The 23,907-nt window shown below is 33.8% G+C and overlaps 1 protein-coding gene across 4 annotated transcripts in view; it reads right to left on the bottom strand.

Annotated features, from left to right (window-relative positions):
• LOC125679251 (CREB-binding protein-like) overlaps positions 1–18,633 on the bottom strand; it is a 30,789-nt gene extending 12,156 nt beyond the window's left edge. For 2 of the 4 annotated variants that reach the window (XM_048918331.2, XM_056155934.1), the window contains exons 1-9: positions 18,092–18,627; positions 17,187–17,854; positions 16,747–16,935; positions 16,268–16,559; positions 2,003–2,140; positions 1,186–1,398; positions 544–718; positions 342–459; positions 90–174 (exon numbers count right to left, since the gene is read on the bottom strand). In XM_048918331.2, coding sequence (XP_048774288.1) covers positions 90–174; positions 342–459; positions 544–718; positions 1,186–1,398; positions 2,003–2,140; positions 16,268–16,559; positions 16,747–16,935; positions 17,187–17,854; positions 18,092–18,179 — 1,966 coding nt within the window. In that variant the 5' untranslated portion in view covers positions 18,180–18,627. Of the gene's footprint in view, positions 1–89; positions 220–341; positions 460–543; positions 719–1,185; positions 1,399–2,002; positions 2,141–16,267; positions 16,560–16,746; positions 16,936–17,186; positions 17,855–18,091 lie in introns of all 4 variants that reach the window. The other 2 variants (XM_048918329.2, XM_048918330.2) reach the window with 2 other exon arrangements.
• Positions 18,634–23,907: the final 5,274 nt, after the last annotated feature.

Here is a 23,907-nt window from a genome sequence, read left to right as displayed (position 1 = left end):
CCCCCCCCCCCCTTTGCAGAATGTTTTCTTAATGTCCCATTGACAAAAATGCTGCTTAAACATAATTCTGTTCCCTCATCAAGACTTACTCAGTCTCTGCCTTGCTCCTGTCATGTTGGTTGCTCCCCCTGTCCCCTGCTGAATTCTGTATAATCGTTTCTCCTCCAACTCTTTCTGAATTTTATAAATTTTCTCAGCCAGTAAATGATAGTATTCCTCCTGTAAAGACATGCAGTCAATTTGTTTGTTTTTTTTTCTTTTCTTTTGTGCTTCACTTCATGAAAAAGTTATTTGTAAAACCCTGTGAAAATACATGTCATATTCATTAAATGATCTCTTACCCGACTGTTAGCTGTATCATACATGTCCCCTTCCACTTTCCTGGCATAGGCAACTAAATTATTCATTCTCTTATCTTTCAGAGCTGCTGGGTCAGGAGTAGGAAATATTGCCTGAACTCTGTTGAGAAAAGAATCAAGTTATCATTTCTCTTTTTTTCATGCATTTACATGTAGGTATGGTAACACTTTAAATTCAACTTACAGTTTATGAACAAGGTGATTTCTGAGGTCCTGGGTCACACTCTGATGCCATTCCTTTGAACCACTGTTGGTGTTAGCAGCAATCTGCTTCGGTTGATCCATGCCAGGTGGATTTGTGAACCCAGCCAATAAATTATTTTGAGGATTACCAGTACTATTAGCATTCATTCCAGAAGCTGAAAGATTAAGGAAAATAGGTTATGTACAATAAATCCATTATCTTTTCTCAAGGAGAACTATAATGTATGCATGGTTACAATGACAGTGATTTTTCTACATTTTTTACTGTTGACAGTTTAGTCAAATTGGGAAAATTCAATTTTATCGTAAATAAGGTTTAAAATCATATCAAACATTATATTATCTTTATTTTACACATCTAATTTTCATTAACCTTCCTAAAATTTTACCCTATTTTATCCAAATCATCATTCCCATAACTCTTTGTAAAGTCTTATGTATATAATTCACATTGAATGTTTATTTTTTTCAAATACGTTTTCTTTTCATAATTTAATTATTGGGAAAAATGCAAGCTAAATTGGGAAAAAATTGGCAATTTTTAGGAGGGGAAAGGACCGAAATTCGGACCCAAAATGGGCCTTAAAAAATCACTGACTGATAAATTGAAAATTTGACTTACCATCATTTAGTCCACCAGTGGGTCTGACTGCTGTTGTACTGGGTTGATTAAATGGTAAACCTAAGGCAGCATAGGCTCTCTTCATCTGACTATCAGTCAGACCATGAGAGGGCTGGGTACTGGTGGTACCAGTGGCAGCCGCTGCTCCTACTCGGTTAGTTGCTGCACCGACTCCAGCTATCGGGTTCATCTGACTCGGCTGCACTGTGGTCACTACAAAATTATATGATCTGACAATGACATCTAAATCCTATGTTTTGCCAGTTGTGTGTTTACTCCCTATTAGGTCGGAGACAAAAATATCCATAAATTGATTTGATGTACTCGTGATACAAGTTAAAAAATTTCAGCTAATCGGGTAGCAGACAGTATATGCCACTGTTGTTTTATGTCTTAAGATATTGACCTCACAAATCATCTGATGTGTGGGACAAAATAATTATTTCAACAATTCTGGAGAAATTAAGTGATGTTTTTTCTTAGAATACAAAAGATCATGTATCAATAGAGGCCACTGTATCTAGATACACAATGATATGGATGACGCATGCATCATCTTTTGTTGAGTGTAAAGACACAGCTGAGGTGTACCACTATGTATGATACACTGAGACAGTATCGCAATATGTATTGCAGTATGTCACATTTCATATTTCAACTAATGATTTGGTTACATGGTTGCATCCCTAATCTTTTTCATGTTTCAATACAAAAGGTATCACAAAATACATTATCCTTCTCTGGTAGTACGTATTAAATCTAGTCTGTACAAAACGACATCACACAACAACGATGATGTGACCATATTGTTCCTTACCACTGGGATTAGGTGGATTCTGTCCTGCAGTTCTGTCCGTTTTCTGGGCATGTTTAAGTGGCAAACACACAGGACAGTCATTTCTGGTACAGTTCTTCCAGTGTGTAATTATTTGCCGGGATGATGCACAATGGGCAACTGAAAAAAAAAAATCACTTTAAAGTAAAATTCTCAATGGCATTTTCACAACGTATTTATCATCTACCCTAATGCCAAACACAAACTGGGAAATAACTTTGCTCCAATAGTCATTGGCCTTTTACTTACTACTACATAAAACAAGGTATACATCTAAAGAGTTTTTGAGGTGTTCGTTTTGTCAAATCCTTCATATCCAACAAAATCTGATGTATAATAACAGTATCATTTAAGAAATGCATTTCATTTTTGAAAATACATGAGAGTATGAACTGCGATGCTTCACTCCAACATACTTTATGAAACATGGCATATAGCTTCATGAAAAGCTGGGGTGAAGCGTTGCAATTCATACTCTTACGCAGTTTCAAAAATGAAGTTTATTTCTTATATCTACTTTCATTTCTGTCAGAATTCCAAGCTGTTAAAATAGATGTACAGTATTAGTCTGTATTTATATATTATAATGTAAGCATGGTGTAAATAAAACTTTGTAATTGAGGTCGTCACATGATGTCAATAAAACTGTCTGTCATTATATGGTGCCTTCCTCTGCCCATATAGTCTATTTTGTCATTGCTATATTTTCATGGTCACTTTTCTCAACAACAAAAAAAGAAATTGGGTTAAAGTCTAGCACACAGTTGACTTCTAAATTCTCCATAGCTCTTGAAAATCACTGAGCAACTCTTAAAAACTGAACCACATCAAGCAGAGATGGCATCAATATGGTAAAGAATATTCAGGAATTTTCCTTTTAAACACAAACTCTCACAAAAAGCAATAAAATAATGTGACTCAAAATAAAGATAAACAATTTCCCTTGCCAACCATTCTTAAGAGATTCAAATTGGTGATGAATTCCACTACATGTTTAATTGCAAATCTCTGATTGATATAAGAAAACAATGTTTATCACCAAAACAAATATGTTTCAAAAACATCATCACTTTTAAAAATATAATGAATTCAAACAAGTAATACTTTCTAAGAAAATTGTGTTCCTTTATAAGAAATATTAATAAACTATGCTCCCCGACCCAATGACTACTCGAATCTAAAATTGCATATGTTGCCTATCTCCATACTCATGCATGCCATAAAACATTTAGTGATATATTACCATCACTTTTATATAAAATATATGTACTAAATCTCTGTATACAATTGTGTAATTGTGATGAGAAATAAATTCAGTTCAGAAATGCACTCGATTGGTCCATGAAATTGGGAAGTTTAAAAATAACATTAGCAATCCCAAACTAGTCTGGGTACATCTATACACAACAGAATTAAGATCTCAGACACTGTCAGGTTCTATGAGACTACGATAAATTTTGTCCAGTGGTGATAAGAAACACATGGAAATTCCAGATCCATGGGAGTTTGGCTTGTTTTAACAAAAGCACCACCAACACATGTATTTCATGCTGCTTTACTTATACATCAACTAGAAATATTTAAATTAAAAAAAAAATATCCAAAGTCTCATAACTCCGTAATGGTAAAACCCATAAATCTGAAAATGGAACTGGATCACCTCTACCTTATCCGAGCATTACCTTAAAGTTTCATGAAAATCTTCTCAAGTAATCTCAAATTGGTATATGCCATAGGAAGTGCTATTATTTTATTAATATCTTTTGAAAAAGGTGATATTATCTTATTAATATTAGAAAATTTCAAGTCTCTTAACTCCGTTATGACAAAGCCAATAAATCTGCAAATCGAAAGAGGAAAATGAAATATCAAAAATTGGGCATATCTGGTGTCTCTTAAAAACAAACAAGGAACATGAAATATTGTAGTATTATGAATGATACAGGGTTAGACATTTCAGCAAAAGAAAATAAGCAATGATTGTGCAATATGTTCACACAGAGGAGCCAAAGAAAGATGAATAAGAAAAATTAACAAGTGTCAAAAGCATTTTCTATTAAACAAATCTGCAAATATGTTGATATCTGAAGGTGACCTAAAATTGACAAATACCTTAGTTAAGAATTCTAAACAAAATAAAATTTGAAAACTTTCAGCTCAAATTGTGTCCATGCCCCTTAAAAACAGGTGTCATTTGGCAACCTTGTCCCAAAGTCTACTTTCAGCCCTGCAATGGTGCTAGCCATGGGCAGTAGTACTGAAAATAGCATTTTACCACTCAGGGGCATAATGAAAACAAGTTCTTAAAAAAAAATAATGCAAGTAAGTCATTTTACAAAAACATTTCCATTTTTTAAAAATAAATATAATGCATTATCATAATTTTCTTAATCTTACGTGGTCATTGATTTCATCTGAAATCTTTGTTTTGTTTTTGTTTTTTTGCATTTTCCACCAATATATATTGCATTCTGAGATTTGAAGGTGTAAAAGACGTAGTGCACAGACTTCAATTGACAATTGTTGATGGCAGCAAGAAGCAGACAGAGCTTAGAAGAATTTTACTTGTTATTATGAGGTGTTATTTACATTTCTGGGTGAATTTTCATCGAAAATTATCCCACTTTCCCAAAGACTTTTCCTGAATTAAGCAAGGTTTTAAATAAAACAAACGTGTTTTTGTCTTGGTGCACCAGTAAAAATCTGTTGTGCACGTGGCATGAAGTGGGAGGGGTTGACATAAATATTGTAAATAAGTTAACTAAAAATAACCTGTTTCATTTATCAATGAAGGAAAGAGTTACCATGTGGTATTTGATGCAAGGACAGGAGCGCAGAGAGGTAACTTTGATTTTGTCATTTTGATTTACACGCAATTCATTTGACATATTTTTGGATTATTTCTATTGTCATTTTAAGCATTGGACATCTCTCAGCACTAATATTTTACATACTAGAAACACCTTTTACATATTAGAAATTCTACCCCACATAATCAAGCCAGTTGGGTGAATTTTCAGGGTTAACCAATTAAAACATTGACATACATCTCCATGTGTTTTTACAAATGGCAGGTAAACCATACTTGAAATGTCTACACATGTAATTACACTCTAGCCAAGGCAGTTAATTTTCAATTCATGAAACTTGCCAAACAAAACCAATGTTTATTTCAACCAAATACTGTATGAAGACTATGTTAGCTGCTGAAGCACACAGGTTTTCATTTGCTTCAAAGTTGAAGTACACTTGAAAAAACCAAACTAAACATTTCTATAATTTCTATCAATCATGTCCTAAACAGTGAAATTTTGCACTTATATATAAAACAATGTTAGTACTTGCAAATGTTTTTTATTGTTCTTCATGGTAATTATGAACTCTATTCCTTAAACAGATTTAAATTCACATATTTGCCTTTTTCACATTGAATTTGTCATAACCTGTAAAAATAATGTTACACTGATACAGAAAATTATGGATATAATAGAGCAAGTAAATCAATGTGACCCCAGAAATTCACTGCAACGGAGTATTACTATACATTTAAATCAGAGTAACCTGCCCCTGCTTCAAGAATAAGATACCTTCACTTTTTAAATTCTCTTAGAAAAGGACTTTTGATCTCATTTACCCTTAGAGTAAGTAAATGCAAACTTGCACTTGTCCAACTGAAAACTTGGTAGTCCAAAATTCTTTTTCACTTTAATACACCTATCAAACACTAATTCTAATTATTCCCCTTTGCGGGGTCAGTCAAAGGTCAATCAGTGAATAGCCAGGTTTTCCTAATTTACTCTTCAAAATGTAAGGCCAAAGTTATTTTATTGTTAGGTTTACTGATTTTTTTCCAATCAAACTGTCCATTGGGTGGTGACAAATAAAAATAAATTTAAACTTCTTTTAATCCAGAATGTCAAGGAAAAAACACACCAACAGTATTACACACTTTATATCTCCACAGTATTGGAACAATGTTTACTCAAATAGAAAATCAATAACCATTTTTTGTTTACTTTTAAAGCATTGTGGACTTTTGGTAGCTTTCTACTACACAAGTATTGTTTACCTACAGCTTGCCCCTCTTTCGCCCCCCAGATGAAAGTTTTTGGGATAATGTACTATCTCCAAAACATCTTAAAGGTACTTTTAAAAAAAAAGATGTACTAACCGCCATGTTTAACACATATTCCTGTTATTAGTCACTGAAATGTATGAATCAAGGAGATGTTTTAAATGCATGTATTGGACCCAGTTGCATTATAAATGTTAAAACTCTGATGATTGGGAATAAATTTTCCAGAAAAATAAACAACACAGGTGAATAAATCCATTATTCTTAATTTCAAAAGCTTGAAAAAATTGGGTGTGTGGATTTGTAAACCAAAAGATACAATAACTGTGGCCCAAGAGGTTACAACTGTGAATTATATTATATAGAGGATATTCAATGCTTTGTAGTTGGATATGGATTACTTCACAAGTAAGACAGGGTTGTGGATAAACACTCACCCATTCGCAAACGCTAGTAATATTTGCTGTGGGCGATTAGATATCAAAAATCACCTCGCCCACATGGCGACCAAACTTTCTCCCAGAACACGTACTTTCTTTATCAATATATCATTATACTAACCAAGATTATTTGTGTCGAGAGCAAAGCAGATGCTAAGCACAAGTTACGTCAAGCATATGTGTGACCTAGACTAGGCACGTATAAACAATGTGGCAATTTATTGAGACAGGGTTGTCACTAACGCAAGAATCTGTGTTCTCGACGCAAAAAATTCATTAAGGTTGCAAGTTTGTCTGATATGGCAAGTCCCGCGGACACGTCTCGGATTCCGAGTAAAAAAAATCATAATTTTACTGATATTGTGTCTAAGTTATGCTCTAGTGAACCGAGATAATATCATCGAGTTCACAGTGTCCCTATTCGACTTGCTTGTTTAGCGTCAGTCAATTATCAAAAAAGATAATTAGAAAAGATGCAAAGCGAAAAACATTTTGCCACTGGCAGTTATTTATCTTTTATCTATTTTTTTTTTTTTTATACAAATCAGGATCTATATTTAAATATAAATATTTATCTTTCGGTTGCCATTTTTATTGGAATCGAAAGCAGCGTACAGTTTGTAAACTTTGGTAGGTTTAACAGATTATCAGCAAACCAAACCAGTACACATCTAATTGGATTAAAATGCTGTTTAATATTGAATAGGGTTGTTGTGATGATAGGAGATTCAGGGAAGTAATTCTGTTGGCTTGGACAATAAGTCGTTCAAGACCAAGTCACGAATGAGTACTAATCCCATCATGCGCTTGTCCTTTTCCGTAACTAGTAAGATTTGCGGTTACGGAAATAGCCGAGTAGTTACGATTGGATTAAAATCCAAAAAGAATTAAATATTCATGGGACTCATCAAATTTTCAAGGGACTCGATCAAATTTTCATGGGACTCAAGCTGCTTATAAACCAAGAGTCCGGGACTCGTCTTCAATACTTGCTAGTGACAACCCTTTGAGAGGGTTTCAAGACCCTAAAAGAGAAATATTAACAGCAGGGTTCGAAATTACCTCATGTCCGCAAGTCCGAGACTAGTAAAAAACGTGTCGGACTAGTAAACTCTCTATAGCACTAGTCCGTATGGACTAGTGTAATCTCAGCGAGATTCGTCGAGGCTGGATATTTGGACTGACGCCTCTTCCGAATCTCAGACCAGTGTCACATAAAGTGATTCGGGAAATCTTGCCTGAACTTTGGCCGCTTGTTGAGATTAAAATGGGTTAAATTGAATTTCTTGCCCGCTTCAACTTTTCGCCTCAGACATCCTATTAACTCCCTATCACAATGAAATATGCATTTCTTACCTTTACAAGGTGTAAATCCCACAGTAATTCAAGTTGGCTATTTTTGAAGCCATTGCAAACGGCCACCATTTCATATTTTACCTTCTCAACACTGAAGAGTTCCGATATACTACTTCATGACAATTTGTACTATGATTGAAAATACAGAACTTACTGGTTGACAATTACTTTGTACAAAGCATTTAAGCATAAATATTAAAGTAATAAAATGAAAACTGTGTAATATTTAATCAATCCATTAGAAGGCGTCCTATACTATCGGAACTCTTCTGTTATCAAAATTTGTTACAAACTCCACCATTTTCAAATTTGATAAATAAAGCACATGCTTCGATTTGCGAAGAACCAAGATGACTTCCTCCATAAGCAACATTTCGTCAGTATGTTGATAAGCAAATCCTTACACAATGCAATCAATTTCTATTTACGAAATCAAATAAAAAATGTTTGCATCTTGTAGTGTTGAAATTAAATTATAAGGAATGAATTTGATTTTTTAAAATGTTATATGATATATATTGGTTTGGGACAGTTTACACTTATAAACCGCAAAAAAAAATTAAATTCATTGAAAACTGTCATCCCCTATTGTGGCCTAAACCCAAACTTGAATCTAAACTATGACAGGAGGCTTTCATGTAAAAGAGCTTTTCTGGCACAGTGGTTATTGAAAAGATTTTTAAAGATTTTCCCTATATATTTGTATGTAAAACTTTGATCCCCTACAATGGCCCCCACCTACCAGCGCTGAAATGATTCCCAGAAATATCCATACTGTTCAATATAAATGCTGGATTCAATGTTTGATTCATTGGCCCAATTTTCGGTTCAATACTTTTATTACAAACAGGTTCAGTAAAATACAGCAGACTCGCTTTGTACGTATTATCTTTACCTGCATAAGGGACAAAATAATGTTGAATAACGTTCAGACAGTTGTTTGCTTTGATTCTGACGAAAATATAAGGAAGTTTATCAGTTCAAATTACAGAGCAAACAAACACCTCACCGTTTTGCTTTTAAAATCATGATTGTGAATCTTGGTAATTAAATTGTTCTTCTGTAAATTGCATCGTATAGAATAGAAAGTATTACATCATGGCATAAGTATTGTAATGTGTATCGTATCGCGCAGGGGGCGTATCGTTTCAGCCATACAACCTACCCCCTGGGGCCATGATTTTAACAAACTTCAATCTGCACTATGTCAGGAAGTTTTCATGTAAATTTCAGCTCTTTTGGCTCAGTGATTATTGATAGTGATGAAACGATTGTCACTGATGATCGATTGTCGGTCGTTCAGAGACTTATGATGCTATTAATCAATTACAAAATAAAAGTTGCTGACATCATTGACCAAACAAAATCTGGAAATCTCTTGAACTTTGTCAAAATTTTTATTTTCTGTTATGCCAAACCCGATCAAAAATTAGCAAACAAAATGGTGGGAGATATGAAGGACAGTAACAACGACATTCAATAGTCAGATAAATCTCAAATATCTTTTATACATTGAGATTATCAATAAATTCCATTACTTGATATATTGAAATTTTGATTTATTTACCTGTGAATAAATGAAACAAACAAGAATTCAAATGTTGTTTCCATACGTTTATCGCAATTCACCTTTGAATTAGAACGCTTTGGCCGATATAGTATTGCGTTGAGTGACGACACAATTGAATCTGTTTGTAATACAATTGCGAAATGCAACAGAAACTCTCATTGGTCCATATGTATAAGTTCGCCCAAATTCCCTTATACGGGAGTAGTCGGCATTTGAAAACGTGACAGCCAGATGGAAAAAAACTTCAAAGGAAGAAAGAGAAAAAGTTGTATTCTTGTGTTGTTGTCTCATAAATTTAATATAAAAAAATCCCTAAGATATTTTCCTACTATACTTGTGTCCAAACATACCTTCAAATATTTATTAAAGCCCATATAACCAAAAACTCACAGCTTTTGATGATTTCGTTCGTTGACGTAGCCATGTTTAGGTAGCCAGTCAATTCAAATTCCGGTTCATTTCCATACTGCCACAATAGTGTCTAGATGTGAACTAATACACCACAAATATTTTAAATAATATAACATCCCAGTTCCATTAAATGATAATTATTCAAATAGCTAAACTCACGGAAACGTAGCTTTCATTTGTCTGGGCCGGTCTCCATCTCTGCCACACGAGTGTTAAGGACCATAATGGGCTTATGCAGCAGTTTCGTTAATGAAGAGCTTATTTTACCTTTACTAAAACTATATTTTCTAATTTCTATTAATTATTCGTGTTGATAATAAATGAAGAGCGAATACGTAATTAACAACCAATTTTATGAATAGATACCAATAGCAACCGAGTTCAAATTGACCGGCTACCTAACATGGCTATGTCAACAAACGAAATCATTTGAAGCTGGGAGTTTTCAGGTTGTGTGTGGCTTTAATGAATATTTGAAGGTATGTAAGTGTAGTAGGAAAATATGTTAAGATTTTTTAAATATTGAATTTGTGAAACAGCGACACAAGAATACACAGATATCAGGCCTCAACCATGCGCAGCTTTTTGTGCCCCGTAAATCGAAAGTTTTTATAAGAGGTGGATCTATAGCTCTCTGTTCCGTCACAATATTTTTTCAGAAAGCTACAGTTCTCCAGCTAATAACAGGGCTCGAAATTAACATATGCCCGTCAGTCTGTGACTGGTTAAAAGTCTGGCGGACTGACCGAAATTTGTTTTAGTCAGTCTGATGGGAATGGTTAATTTTCTAAAGCATCATTTTGGAAAATATACTTATGAAATCTTATACACACATTTGGCATGCTTTTGTAGATACAGTGGAACCCCGTTATTACGTTTTCCATTTTGTCACGATAAAATAACGTAATACCGGGGGCAACGTAATAAACGTTCCCAGTGAAATCCGTTAAAAATATCGTTTGGAAATTGTATATCGTCCGTTGGTACTCCGTGAAGGGGTGTGTGAATATATCTTTACTGTTTCTTTGTTTAAAAGACTATGATACTTTGTTTTATTTACATCTTATCTTTAATGTCCGTAATTCTTCATGTTCTTATCCCTTTTCTTTATTTCTGGTGTAGGATTCATAAGGATGTTTTGATAAACGTTGTTTTTCTGCATTCGTTTGGACCGCCATTTTGTTCAACTTTAAAACAATGCGTTCATGTAAATTTCTCTCAATAACTCGTTCCGGTTCGTATTCAACATTCGTATTAAAATAAATAACAAAACATCGTTTTTATTAAGTTCGCTAATTACACAATACACAACGCAATAAAAAAAATCCCATCCAAAAAACAACAAAACTATAGACACAAAACGCACATGATACCCAACACTTTTCTCACCAACGATAAACACGGAGAACAATTTCAGCGCAATCCACATAAAAAATATATAATGATGCACGAAGATTTCATTTACAACGCTAAATGATGGCACTAAAATCACGTGCGCATCAGGGGATTTTAGAATATTCACAGAGGTAAATGCCGTGCACGAATCGGCCGATAACACAGGACAGTTTGATTTGTGTATGTATGGACGAGATTTACGAACACCCAAGCTGCATGTCCAAACAACGGACAATTTTTTAATTGAACACCTTTAGTCACCTATGTCCAAGAAGTTACCCAAGCGGTTTTAACATTGCTACGATAAATCTTGTCTTTCATGTTTGGTACCAAAGCTGTCTGTAAATAGAGTTTTAATAGCGAAGGTAATCACACTATGCTGAACACGCAGGTGGTTGAGAAATTATTTCTTTGATTATCAAAATATGAAAAATGAAGTAAATTTCATAGAGTACAATTTCTAAATAAACATCATTTAATTGTTTATCACTGGCTTCGATACGGGGTATTCACCTGTACTGATGTCGCTAGATCTATCGAAGCGTGATCAGTCAGGCGTCTCTAATCCCCAAACAGATCAGGAAATTTACGTGGTGACTGCCTCAGGCAGTCAAGGTGTGAATGGCTTATTATTTTGAGAATCACTATTGAATAATTAGGGGTTTATTACGTTTTCGTCGGAATTTTTACAACGTAATACCGAGTCCCGGCATCTTAGGACAACGTAATAACGAGGTCTATTTTATATAGGTTTGTTAAGAAATGGTTTTGTGCTTTGAAATTCCAACGTAATATGCGGACTAACGTATTAAAGGGGGAACGTAATAACGGGTTTCCACTGTATCAGATGAACCCGATTAATACACATAAATCTCACATAAGTGTTACAATATTGTCAGAGACATATTGAGTAAAATTTCATTTTAATAATTTGGAAAAATCTGTTGGACTGGTAAATTTTCTGTGGACTGGTTGAAATTATACCCCACCAGTCCGGCTGGACTGGTGAAATAAAAAGTTAGCTTCAAGCCCTGAATAATTTTCTAGTCCGTCCATCATATCTGATCACCTGAATCCGCTCGAGAAAGTGGGCGGGCTGTAATCGGCCAATGAAAAATTTTGTTGTATTACATCAAACATGTCATTCAAACTGTTCAATCGTCTCATTCAATTGTGTCATCACACAATGCAATACTATATCGAGTACAGCGTTCTAATTCAAAGGTGAATTGCGATAATGATTCTGTTATCAATTTTATGGGGAAAACACTTAAATGACAATTCCGATTATAATCGATTACATGTGTCCGATTATTAGGCCAAATAAAATATGTGTGGTTCCAGTTACACTCCCTTGAAAAATAGAGTAGGTAAGTAGGGATTTTCTTTTATTTTTTTAATTTATTTTTTGTAATGATAGATTTTAGATGGAAACACAATTTTCTTTTACTTTCACTTCTTTGCATGTACCATTTATATATATAGTGTGATATATACCTATGAAAATGGTAGGGATCACCCTAGTTTTGACAATTCTTGTAAATAAATAAGTACAGAAAAAAATCAGTGCATTTGCCAATGTCATGTTTTTGAACATGAAAGTAGGAAATGATATTTCAACCAGAGTACCAAGCCCTTACAAGTTTTTAAATCTATCCAACTTTTTTTTAAAAATAAGGAGGGTGATCGCTTAGTATATTCAAACAACCTGAAATTTGCACTATTGTTTATGTAAGCACTCTTTAGTTCTAAGTTACTTTCTGTCTAATGTTAGATGGCCTGTAGTAAGTGTTTACAGCTTAGCATTTTAGCGGTATCTATACATTGGCTATGAATGGACTTACAGTCAAGCTTCACTTGAAGGAAAATGGGTCAAAAACCCATGTGTAGTGGTATATATTAGGCACCCCTTCTCATAAAAGAAAATCTTGATCAGTGATTTTTGTTTTTGTTTTTCAAACTACCACCCCTCCTTTTGAATTGGGGAAAAATTAGCGACATTTTCCTCAAATTGGGAAAAATCATTCATAGTAAATTAAAATGGTAAAGATGCATAAAATAATCAAATAAAATTTTTTTGTTTGAGGTTTATTTCAGATCTGATTTAAAATCATAAAATAAATCATTATTTAACATTAAGGTAGGTCCCTAGTCCTGGACCTACTTGTGATTTCTCAAAAATTTGAGTTTAAATACTTAGATTGTTCATTTGAGGGTATGATAAAAACAAAAAAATGGGGGGTTATCAGTATAATGAGTAAATTATGGTATTTTTATTACGTGTACCCCCATTTGTCAAACGGCAATATCAGAATTCATTGAAGAAGTCCTAGAATATGTCCATAAAATTTTGTTTGAGGTATGATGCTGCAATTTTTTTCCTCAAATATGAAATAAATATGTTTAACTAAATAATTAAAAGTGAAATTTTAACACAGTTTCATGTTTTTTAATAATGGTGGTACAAAATTGAACTCAATACAGGCCCTCGGCAGTCAAAAATACGGCACTGCAACACCACTAATATGAATATTTTAAAAATTTGACTTGTGATTTTTCATTCAAACTCACATATCATGTTCATATATGAATGCTTGTTAAAATACATTTAAAAAATCTGCCCTTTCTCAGCATAATATTTTCACAGCATCTCAATTTATATTTACATTTTTTGGCCAAAATAGCCATTTTGAAGATGATTTTCACATAATAGAAGATAAGAAATATATAACAAGATAACAAATATATAACAAGTGCAGAATTGTTTTATTTGATTCCACAAGTGCATTATCGCATATCATGAATTTTTGTTTAATTTACAGATAATTTTAACATGTAATACCCCTGTATATCAATTAAACAAATATGTACCTCTGGTTTTATGTGTGAATTAGATGACAAAAAATGGAAAGAAGATTGGAGCCATAGTCTACTCAAATATAAGTGATTGAGTGTTATCGTATTCATTTTCTAAATTAAAAAACATCCAGGTAAATGTAAAAATACGTTTGATAATAATAGTACGTGAACCAATACCAGAGTTCGATCCGGACATGACGTCGCGCTACTAGACCCCTACTTTAAATATGTATTGGAAGTCACACCTTGTATATATATTATTTACTTTTTCTAAGAAATACTTATTGTCTAATTTCATAAAGAAAATAATAAATTATTAATTCACCAGCATTTGTACCCATAATCTTGTAAATATTAGTATTATATTAATAATCAAGTTTCCAGAATGTCTCTCCTGTTTTGTATTTTTCGAATGTAAGTAAAACCCTATACTGTTGGCCACTTCCTGTTATTAGCCTGACCCCACAAAAATGGAGGTCAAAATAAATAGTAAACAATATGGCTTAATGTGCAGCTGGAAGCTATATACTTCGCTGCATATCTGCTGATATGGATGCCTCTATTGTTTTACATATATTCATTACAAAACCCTTTGCATGTGCAGTGGTTTGGAGAATAAAACTGAAGAAAAAAAACGTATTTACTCTGTCAGAAATATACGGTAACCTTTTTTTTTAAATGGCCTAATTTCCCTAGATTTGAAATTGGGGAAAACATATATACATAATTGGGAAAAAATAGCGAATTTTAGTGAGGGGAAACAGCCGAATATCGGTGGCATTTTAGCCCAAAAAAAATCACTGTTGATAAAAAGTGTACATTATATTCAACAAAATACGGTAACTGATTTTGGAAATAGTTTAGGGTCGGGGTAAAAACTAGGGACGGTTGGGCAACCAGAACCACACAATTTTTTTTTTTATTTGGCTTTACCGATAATCGATTATGGTTTTTGGTCCTATTGCACATCACTAGTTATTCAGAAGATTTTTAAATGACCCACCCTATTTTTGTGATTATCTCCCCTTTGAAACGAGTATGGCACTTTATTTTAACTAACTAGAGAGCCTTTCACACAAGGATGCTTTCTGCCATGTTTGGTTGAAATTGGCCCAGTGGTTCTAGAGAAGAAGTCAAAACTCGGAAAATGTTAAAAGTTTACAGACAGACGACGGACAACAGGCGATCAGAAAAGCTCACTTGAGCTTTCAACTCAGGTGAGCTAAAAAATAATTTGGCGTGAACCACTGCAGTTCATACCCTCATGCTGCAATATCAAAAATGAAATTCATTTCTTAAAAATCCTTCCAATCCGAACAACAATCAATCAAAGTTTGACTAAAATTGTATCTAAGGAATTCATATGTAATCTTTCATCTGATAACATGCAGCATCAAGACCATAAACTGAGAATAGACTTGAAGATTAAATTTCGAATCCAACGTGGAAATAATTTTAAAAAACAAATTAAATGTAGACAGAATATTTTGCATTTGATTTTTAAAAAATAACAGTAGTTTTCAAAAAAAAAAAAAAAATCTTTGCAAAATAAATCTTAAGGTATAAGTAATGAAAATTTTGACTTAAGTCTAATCTCTGTTTATGGTCTCAAGGCCAGTAACTCCATCAATCGTAACAAAGTGATGGGAAAAAAAATCTGACTGTGTAAAAGTGGGAAATCACCTTAACTGGTGGACAAAAAATAAGATGCCACACAAAGTGATCCCTTTAGACATGTCTAAAATGCAGTAAAAAAAAAAAAAAATTAACTGAATTTTGCTACTCCCTGGTTACAATATATAGCTGCTCCTAAATTTCAGTCTATGATAGACTAAAACACCTTTTGGTTACATAAAGAATAAGAAATTGAAACGACAGGGTTCAACAATATAAAATGTGCTTTCCAATAATTCTTTTAATTTTCAGGGATTTTTGTTTTCCCTTCCTTGAAATGCCATGTACCAATAACATATCTATATATTGCTCTCGGCAGAAAAAACTTCAATCTTGACTAAATGATTAAACACATTGGTTTCATCATTTCATGATTAAACACATTGGTTTCATCACATCATATCTAAAGCCTCTTCCACTGACAACAAATTGTTTAATGAATTATTTTGTGTTTGATCCAATATTACCTTGACAAGACTTTCCAGCATTGCAAGTTGTCATGTGATTCAGCACATTCTTCATTGTCCTACAATGAGGTAGGGAGCACACCTCTCCATTTGACTGCTGTCGTCTCTGGCATTTGTGGGCATGCAGCAAAAGCACTAATTGTTGTTGAATAAGTTTTCGCTTCTCAGGATCAGCAGTTGGTGGCTGTTGTGTTCCTGTGGCTCCTGGTGACAAATTGGCATTGCCAACCGGCAAAACTCCCATGTTTGTGGCAGGACCTGTCACAATTCCGCCAGCATTCATCTGTGGTTGCTGTAAAGTTGATGTACATGAGAATGTGAAATATTGGTGCTAGAACATTTACTGTAATTAGCAACTCAATAAATAATAACTATACTTCATCCCTAGAAATCTTTTAGAGCTCTTAATTTTACTACATGTATACAAAACACACTTCTACCCTTGTTTAACATTTTTTTTCTGTAAACTTTATACTTACTGTATTAACTGTACTTGTTATAGGTGACATAGACATGGCAGTTGATGTCAAGTTTGGTGACAAAGACATAGGGAGGGACATGGGGATAGATGTAGCATTATAGTTTGGAGATGGTGTTTGCTGTGGATGTCCAACAACATTTGTGTTAGTAAATCCAAAAGAACTTCCTCCATGAGGTCCATTTTGCTGCTAAAAGAAGCAAACAAATCATCAGTTATACATTGATTAACACATTAACTCACCATTCATTTTTTCTCTCTACTAAATTTGTTCTTTATTTCATCATTGTTTATAACCCATAACCAAAATTTTATTTCATACTGACATTATCAAAGTTAAAAATACATGTCATCATTTTCATATACAAGTTCTGAATGAAACATAAATTAGTTAAAATAATGTCATTGTTAAATAGACCCTCAAAGGACAATATATTGCACCTTCATCATCTGTTGTGGCTGCATGCTCATTCCTGGGTGTCCTATGCTTTTTGGTCCATGCATCTGCTGATGGTTCATCCCTCCCATTACACCCGCCTGAGACATGCTAGGCAACTGTTGACCCATTCCCGACACATTTCCCCTTCCCTGATTGTGTCCACTTGCAGAATAGAGTGGACCATTTGACATCATAGAATTTGCTTGCTGTCCCATGTTTGATATTGGCATTTGCACACCCATGCTATTAATCGGGTTATGTCCAATGTTTTTGTTCATCATATTTGCATTTGATACCATAGGTCCAACAGAGTTCATTGATGAAAAACCAGCACTGTTTGATGAAAAGCTGTCCATCCCAACATGTTGAGACACAGCATTTTTACCCCCTAAACCATGCGGAGGTGATGACAAATTAGCAGATCTAGGACTTTTTGCAGCATTGTTTATATTTCCTAAACTTCCCATGTTCGGCATCGGACTTTTACTACTTGTCGGAGCCATGCTCGATGCTGATGAGGCTCCTGATAGTAGTTGAGTAAGTTGAGCATGTTGTTTCGATGGGTCTTGCATGGGATGGTGCGAGTCCATCATCCCATTTTGGTCACTTGACCCCATCAGTTCATCAGGTAGTGCATCAACAATGTCATGAATGAGCAAATCGTTAAAATCTGAAAATAACAACAAATTTTCAATATGCTACTATTTTTACCACCCATGTCAAATACTTAGTCTCATAAGACATTTAAGTGGAGATAATTGTGTATAACTGATGTCATTGCTTCCCAGGAAGATCTGCCATTGCAAAGCAGGGGCTATGTTCTATGCAAGGTAGCGCATACACAGAGGAGAAAATTTATTTCCTTACGTTTATTTTCATAATAACACGTATAGAGTTTATAACTTACCTCCACCCTCCGTAGAAGGCTTGGGAGATGCAATCTTAGCCCTCTTCGCCGCTGGAGGACCCTCCACACTATCGAGTTGGTCGGCCATGATGAGCCGAATCAAAAGTCAAAGACTGAAGACTTTTAATCGGCACTATTCAGAATATTTTCAAGTCTACTTACGATCCAGAATGAAGATATTTAAGTTTTGCAAATATATAAATCCGGTTTGTTGCAATATATGCCATGCTGCTGTCTTTTATCCGCATAATTATTCCCTGGAATTCCAATTTCGATTCGCCATGATAGTCCATCACAAAAAGCTGACAAATTTGAGTAACATAAAACCTCACATGTTGTTTAGAAATGAATAAAGTCCACCTTTTTCCGCCTTAAATCATTCAACAATATCTCATCTTCAAATTCATTTGACCTCGGAGTGTCCAGAGTCGTTCTTAAGTCGTATTTTATCCGTAGAACAGACGGAATATTCGGATATTACCAACCCAAAATGGCCGCTGTTGATGAAAGTTTTACGCTTGTCACAGAAAGCAGCGGAAATAGCCGAAGTTATAACGGACCACTCACGTGACTCAAATTACGCCATGTGATTGGTTTTTTTGTTCTTAATGACCTCAATGACGAAGTACTGACTTAAGCGAATAAGTACGGAAAATAACGAGTTCTCATCCAAAAAATATATACATTAGGCACAATATTCAGTTTCTCTTATTTTGAGTAAAAACAGTGTCATTTCCTCTGTGTTTGATTTTATTCAATGGATTTTAATTCTCGAAATATACATATACCTATATGAAAAACATTTTTTAAAGAAAGTGGAGATATTTTTTGCTGAAGAATATTTCAGTAATAGGCGATTACTTGCCCCCCCCCCCCCCCCTTTATGTTAAATATCAATTTTAAATTGATATTGTTGAAATTTTCTTAAAAGCTTTTCTAATCTAAAATGCCAATAACTGACAGGTACATATATTTCATAATTGTTGTTACTAAATACTTGTCAGATTGAAGTCTGTCTTAAGACAAGTTTCACCCCTAATTTATTTACAGTGAAGATTTAATTGATATACTATTTTATTTTAATGTTAAAATTCTTCCTTTGTTTTGTTTGTATGCTGCTTTGAATCCCCATTCGAGAATTCTTTCATCCATATATAGAGACGTCATCAGTTGTTGATAAAGCGTCACTTTTGACCAAAGCCAAAAAAACCACTCAAATTAATTTAGCTGCATAAAGGAATAGTCCCCCACCCACCCACCACCACCACCACCACCCCACATCCCCTTAAAAAGGTACGGGAAAACTTTTTACTTTGGTCGTATCAATAAATCAATTCTCATAAATTTTGCATGGTATATACAGAGTATCTATAGCTCTAGAAACATGTTAACATTTGTAAACACTATATATATCATTGTGATGGCAAGTATCACCAAACGGCCCGCATCTTTAAACAAAAAGCAAAAAAGGTTACGAAAACCCAAACTCCAATTTGATCCTTAATAACCAATTGATATATCGTTGTTCGAGTCATCAAAATACTGAATTTGTCTTAAGACAAGTTTCTTCCCCTATTTTATTCACAGTAATGATATAACAGGCCAAACTTAATATACAGTTTTGTCAAGTTTTGTTTTAACAGCATTGAAAATTGTGATCTATTATATGCTGATGCATGTTGAAATCATTTGTTTGTTTTGTTTGTATGTGGTTTGAATCCCATTCGAGAATTTTTCACTCATATATAGTCTAGAGACATCATCGTTTGTAGGCAAAAGTGCCACAAATTTTGACCAAAGTGGAAATAGCTTCAATCAATATATGAAGAAAGAACTTCCCTCCCTCCCCCTGAAAAAATTCGAAAACAGTCAAATCCCTGAAATTTCCAAAGTTCAAGGTCCACAACTCTTTCAAAAAAGGTAATAAAAAAAAGCCCACATATAAACTTCAGGGGTATGATTTTTCCTCTTTTTAGAGGAAATCCTTTGATTTGCTCAATTTTTGAAAAAATGAAACACTTTGGATTTGATCTAAAGTGGCAGAATATGATATTTTTCAGGTAGGATAAGGTATTTTCCTCCCTTTTGACCAGTTTTCTTCTGATTTCTGAGGAATTCAGTCACATCCCTGAAACTTGATCTGTACCCCATTGATATATTTCATTTATGTATACATTTTCAAATCAAGAGGTGCAGGGATATGCATAAAGTGTCCAGAAAACTGTTAAAATCCCTCAAATTTGCAAAGTTCAAGGTCCATAACTCTTTTTATGATAGCCCCCCCCCCCCCCCAATAAAAATACCAAAAATATTGTGAAATACATACAATCACATCGTCGGAAACCGTGAGTTCGACGATAATGCAATCATGATTGATAAAAACTATCGAATTATTACATTTGTGAGCTAAGTATTGAGGACCGAACCAAATAAAAAAAAAATATCATGAAATAATTATGTATAAAGTCTTCTCAAACGAATGCATACTAGAAACGATTGTAGTCTTCTCAAACGGATGCATACTAGAAACGATTGTAGTCTTCTCAAACGAATGTATACTAGAAACAATTTGTTTGATATCCTTCTTTCATCATCGTCGGAACTTACGGTGGCTTCTGAGGATGTTCTTTCAATACATTTTACATAACAGCAAACTTCTTAATGTAAACTTTAAGGTCGGTCGATCCTCATGTGACTTATCAATAATAATGGTTAAAAGTGCAAAAACTGTATTAATTTCCATTCAATATAGTTAAATTTAAACAGTAACCATAGAAAATGTGCATGTTGCCACATTTTTAAAGACGTCAGACATAAAAAAAAAAAACGGAAGTATATGTTAACATCAGAAAATCACACATTTTTGTTGTACAGAATAATTAAAATAGATAAAATCTTGTTGAAATGACAGATTTTAAATGTCAACAGTTTAAGAAAACTGTTAATTCATAAATATGTATAAATTAATTGTGGATATTAGGGAAATCATGCATAATAGACATGCAGTAGAAGAAATACCAGCATAGGAGTTATTGCCCTTGACAACATTTTTTTAATTATAAAGAATTGATTATCTATAGAAAATATACACTTTTTCAATATCAATAGTTTACCAAAAAATTTTATTTTATGTAGTAAATAAAATTCCTTTGAAGATATATTTCTTTCATGCGCAAAGTTTAATTTGATAAAGATTTTTGCAAAAACCTATGACATCACACGAGGATCGATTAACCTAATGCTTGAAAATGAAAGTAACGCAGGGTGAAACGCATGGAAGATGTATCGTTACCAAGGTGAAAAGATATCAAAGATTGCCATATTGATTAATATCATGTAGTAAATTGTATTCCTGCTGCTGCATTGTCACAGTCATTTTTGTTCATAATTAGAAATTGACCGAAAAGAAATTGTACATTTATGCATGAGGCGCCAACTCAACATAAACTCAAAATATTGAAGATATCCTTAATATTATTTGAAGATTTTATCAAATCAATTATTCACCGTGGACCATCGTGAGTCGTGACCATGGTGAAAAGATTCAGTAACGCACGGGTTCCAGGCAGTTGAAGCGATTGGTCTATTTATTTTTCTCAGAAACAACATAAATGAGAGATTTCTTTGTCTAAAACATATCGTACGGAAGACACAGACGTATTAAGAAACAGAATATGCCCCATACTTTGAATGAAAGTAGTTACTTTTTTCAAACACTCGTGTTTAATATCGAGTACCTACGAAAAATCGCACGGATGTTTGCTTCTTGAGCTGAATACAAGGTTGAAAAAATTTCATATCGATATGATACTACTTGCGGTGTATGATTTAAACGAAATATTATAATTGCCGAAACGTGTCGGCATCTTTCAAAACTACTTCAAGGGAGGTTTTCAAGAGGATTCATATTTTCCTTTTTTTATTTTCCACAATGGGGAAGACAAGCCCCTGTGACTAAAACTACCTCATTTTTGCTCAAACTGCAATTTCTTAAATCGTGATTGCATGGTGAGGGGGGGGGGGGGGGTACTAGTGTTCATGCATCTACACATGGGTTCATTTCATAGCTTAAAGATTACTTTCTTCCCATTCGCAACTACTCTAAAAAATGGGGGGGGGGGGGGGGCAGTCAAACAATATACATGTATCTTAATGTGGATAAGAAAACAACTGAAATGATCGTTGGAAAAACAAATGGGGCATCCCCCTCCTTGAGTCCATGTGCCTTATATTTGAAGGGAAAGCTACGGAAGAGCACATGGCGCGGATCTAAGATGTCTAAGTCGATTAGAGCGATAATTGATTTGATGCGCGCATCAATTCAATTATTGCTCTCTTCAATTCAATTGATGAGCGCATCAACGTGGTGGAATCAATGCTCGCAAAATTCAAATTGGAGTTCGATATAAATAACTTGACTATCTCTTTAATCTAATTGATATCTTTAATTATTTACAGCGATTTTGTATAAGGCATTAATGCGCGAAACAATTCTTTTAAAGAGAGCAACGATCCAATTAAAGAGATCCAATTGATTTGATTTGAACATATTTTATTGTATATACTATATACAAAAGGATTAGAAACAAGTTCTTGCAACTTACGAGTTCTTCTCCTTATAGAAAATAGAATAACACACAATTGTCATTAATATACAGTAAATAGTTAATACAATAATGGTACATATAGGTATATTCTATAAGTAGTAGTACAATATAGCATTAATTGAATCTTTTGGTTTCTTGAATGTACGTCTGAACATTTGAAAAAATATGTTTATTTAGTTCAATAGATAAAACATTATCACCCCAAAGTAGTACATGTGTATCAATGATTACCAAATCATTTAACCTTAGCAATCTATCCATTAATTTATATCTAGCATTTGAATACTTATTACAAGTAAAGAAAAAGTGGTATGCATCTTCACGCATGCCACATGAACACAACGGGGAATCAACAATATTGCGTCTATACAGATCATAATTCAGAACACATGCATGTCTTAGTTTGGTATGAATTATATTCAGGAAACGAGAACCATGTGAGAAGTATATAGGTGGTTTAGAATTATTGATATTATTAGAGCTAATACTTTTACGGAATTGTTTAATTGAAGAGGCCTGTCTTGATTCAATACTAAGAGAATTCCACATTGATACAGCATCTGGAACGAATGATTTTTTTATAAAGTTCAAGTCTACATTTTGGTACTGTATAGTTGTCTCCATTACGGAGATTGTACGTGGACTTTTTGTTTGTTTTATTAGGTATTGTTTCGTTTAGATACTGCGGAACCTCATTATTATGAATTTTGTACATAGTATACTGTAACTAGTTTAGCAGTTGCTCTTCTAAAAGACAGAGGTTCTAAACCAGTTCGATCCAATTAAAGAGATCATTAAATCAATTGTGGATATGTTGAATTGAAGATATTTTTAATTAGATACTGCTATCTCTGAAAGAATTATTGAACGCATGAAATGAATTAATGATATCATTAATGCAATTGAAGAAAGCAATACTTCAATGATTGCTCGAATTAATTGAATTGATTATATCATTGATTGAATCATTCCTCTCTTCACATGAAGACATAGCGCGCATCACCTGAATTGTTGATATCATCAATTCATTTAAAGAGAGCAACAATTCACTTATGGCGCGCATCAATTCAGCAGAATAATTAATATGATCACCAACCCAATTAATCATGCGCGCAATTTAATTCAGAATTGAAGATGGAAAGGTGAAGATAACGAACAGTGATCAATCTCAGAAGTCCTATAAGAAATGCAAAATGATGAGTTGGGCAA

The sequence above is a fragment of the Ostrea edulis genome, chromosome 2, assembly GCF_947568905.1.
Source record: "Ostrea edulis chromosome 2, xbOstEdul1.1, whole genome shotgun sequence".
Lineage (NCBI taxonomy): Eukaryota > Metazoa > Mollusca > Bivalvia > Ostreida > Ostreidae > Ostrea > Ostrea edulis.
The sequence above is the reverse complement of the archived record's forward strand: the minus strand, read 5'-3'. Positions and strand labels throughout refer to the sequence as shown.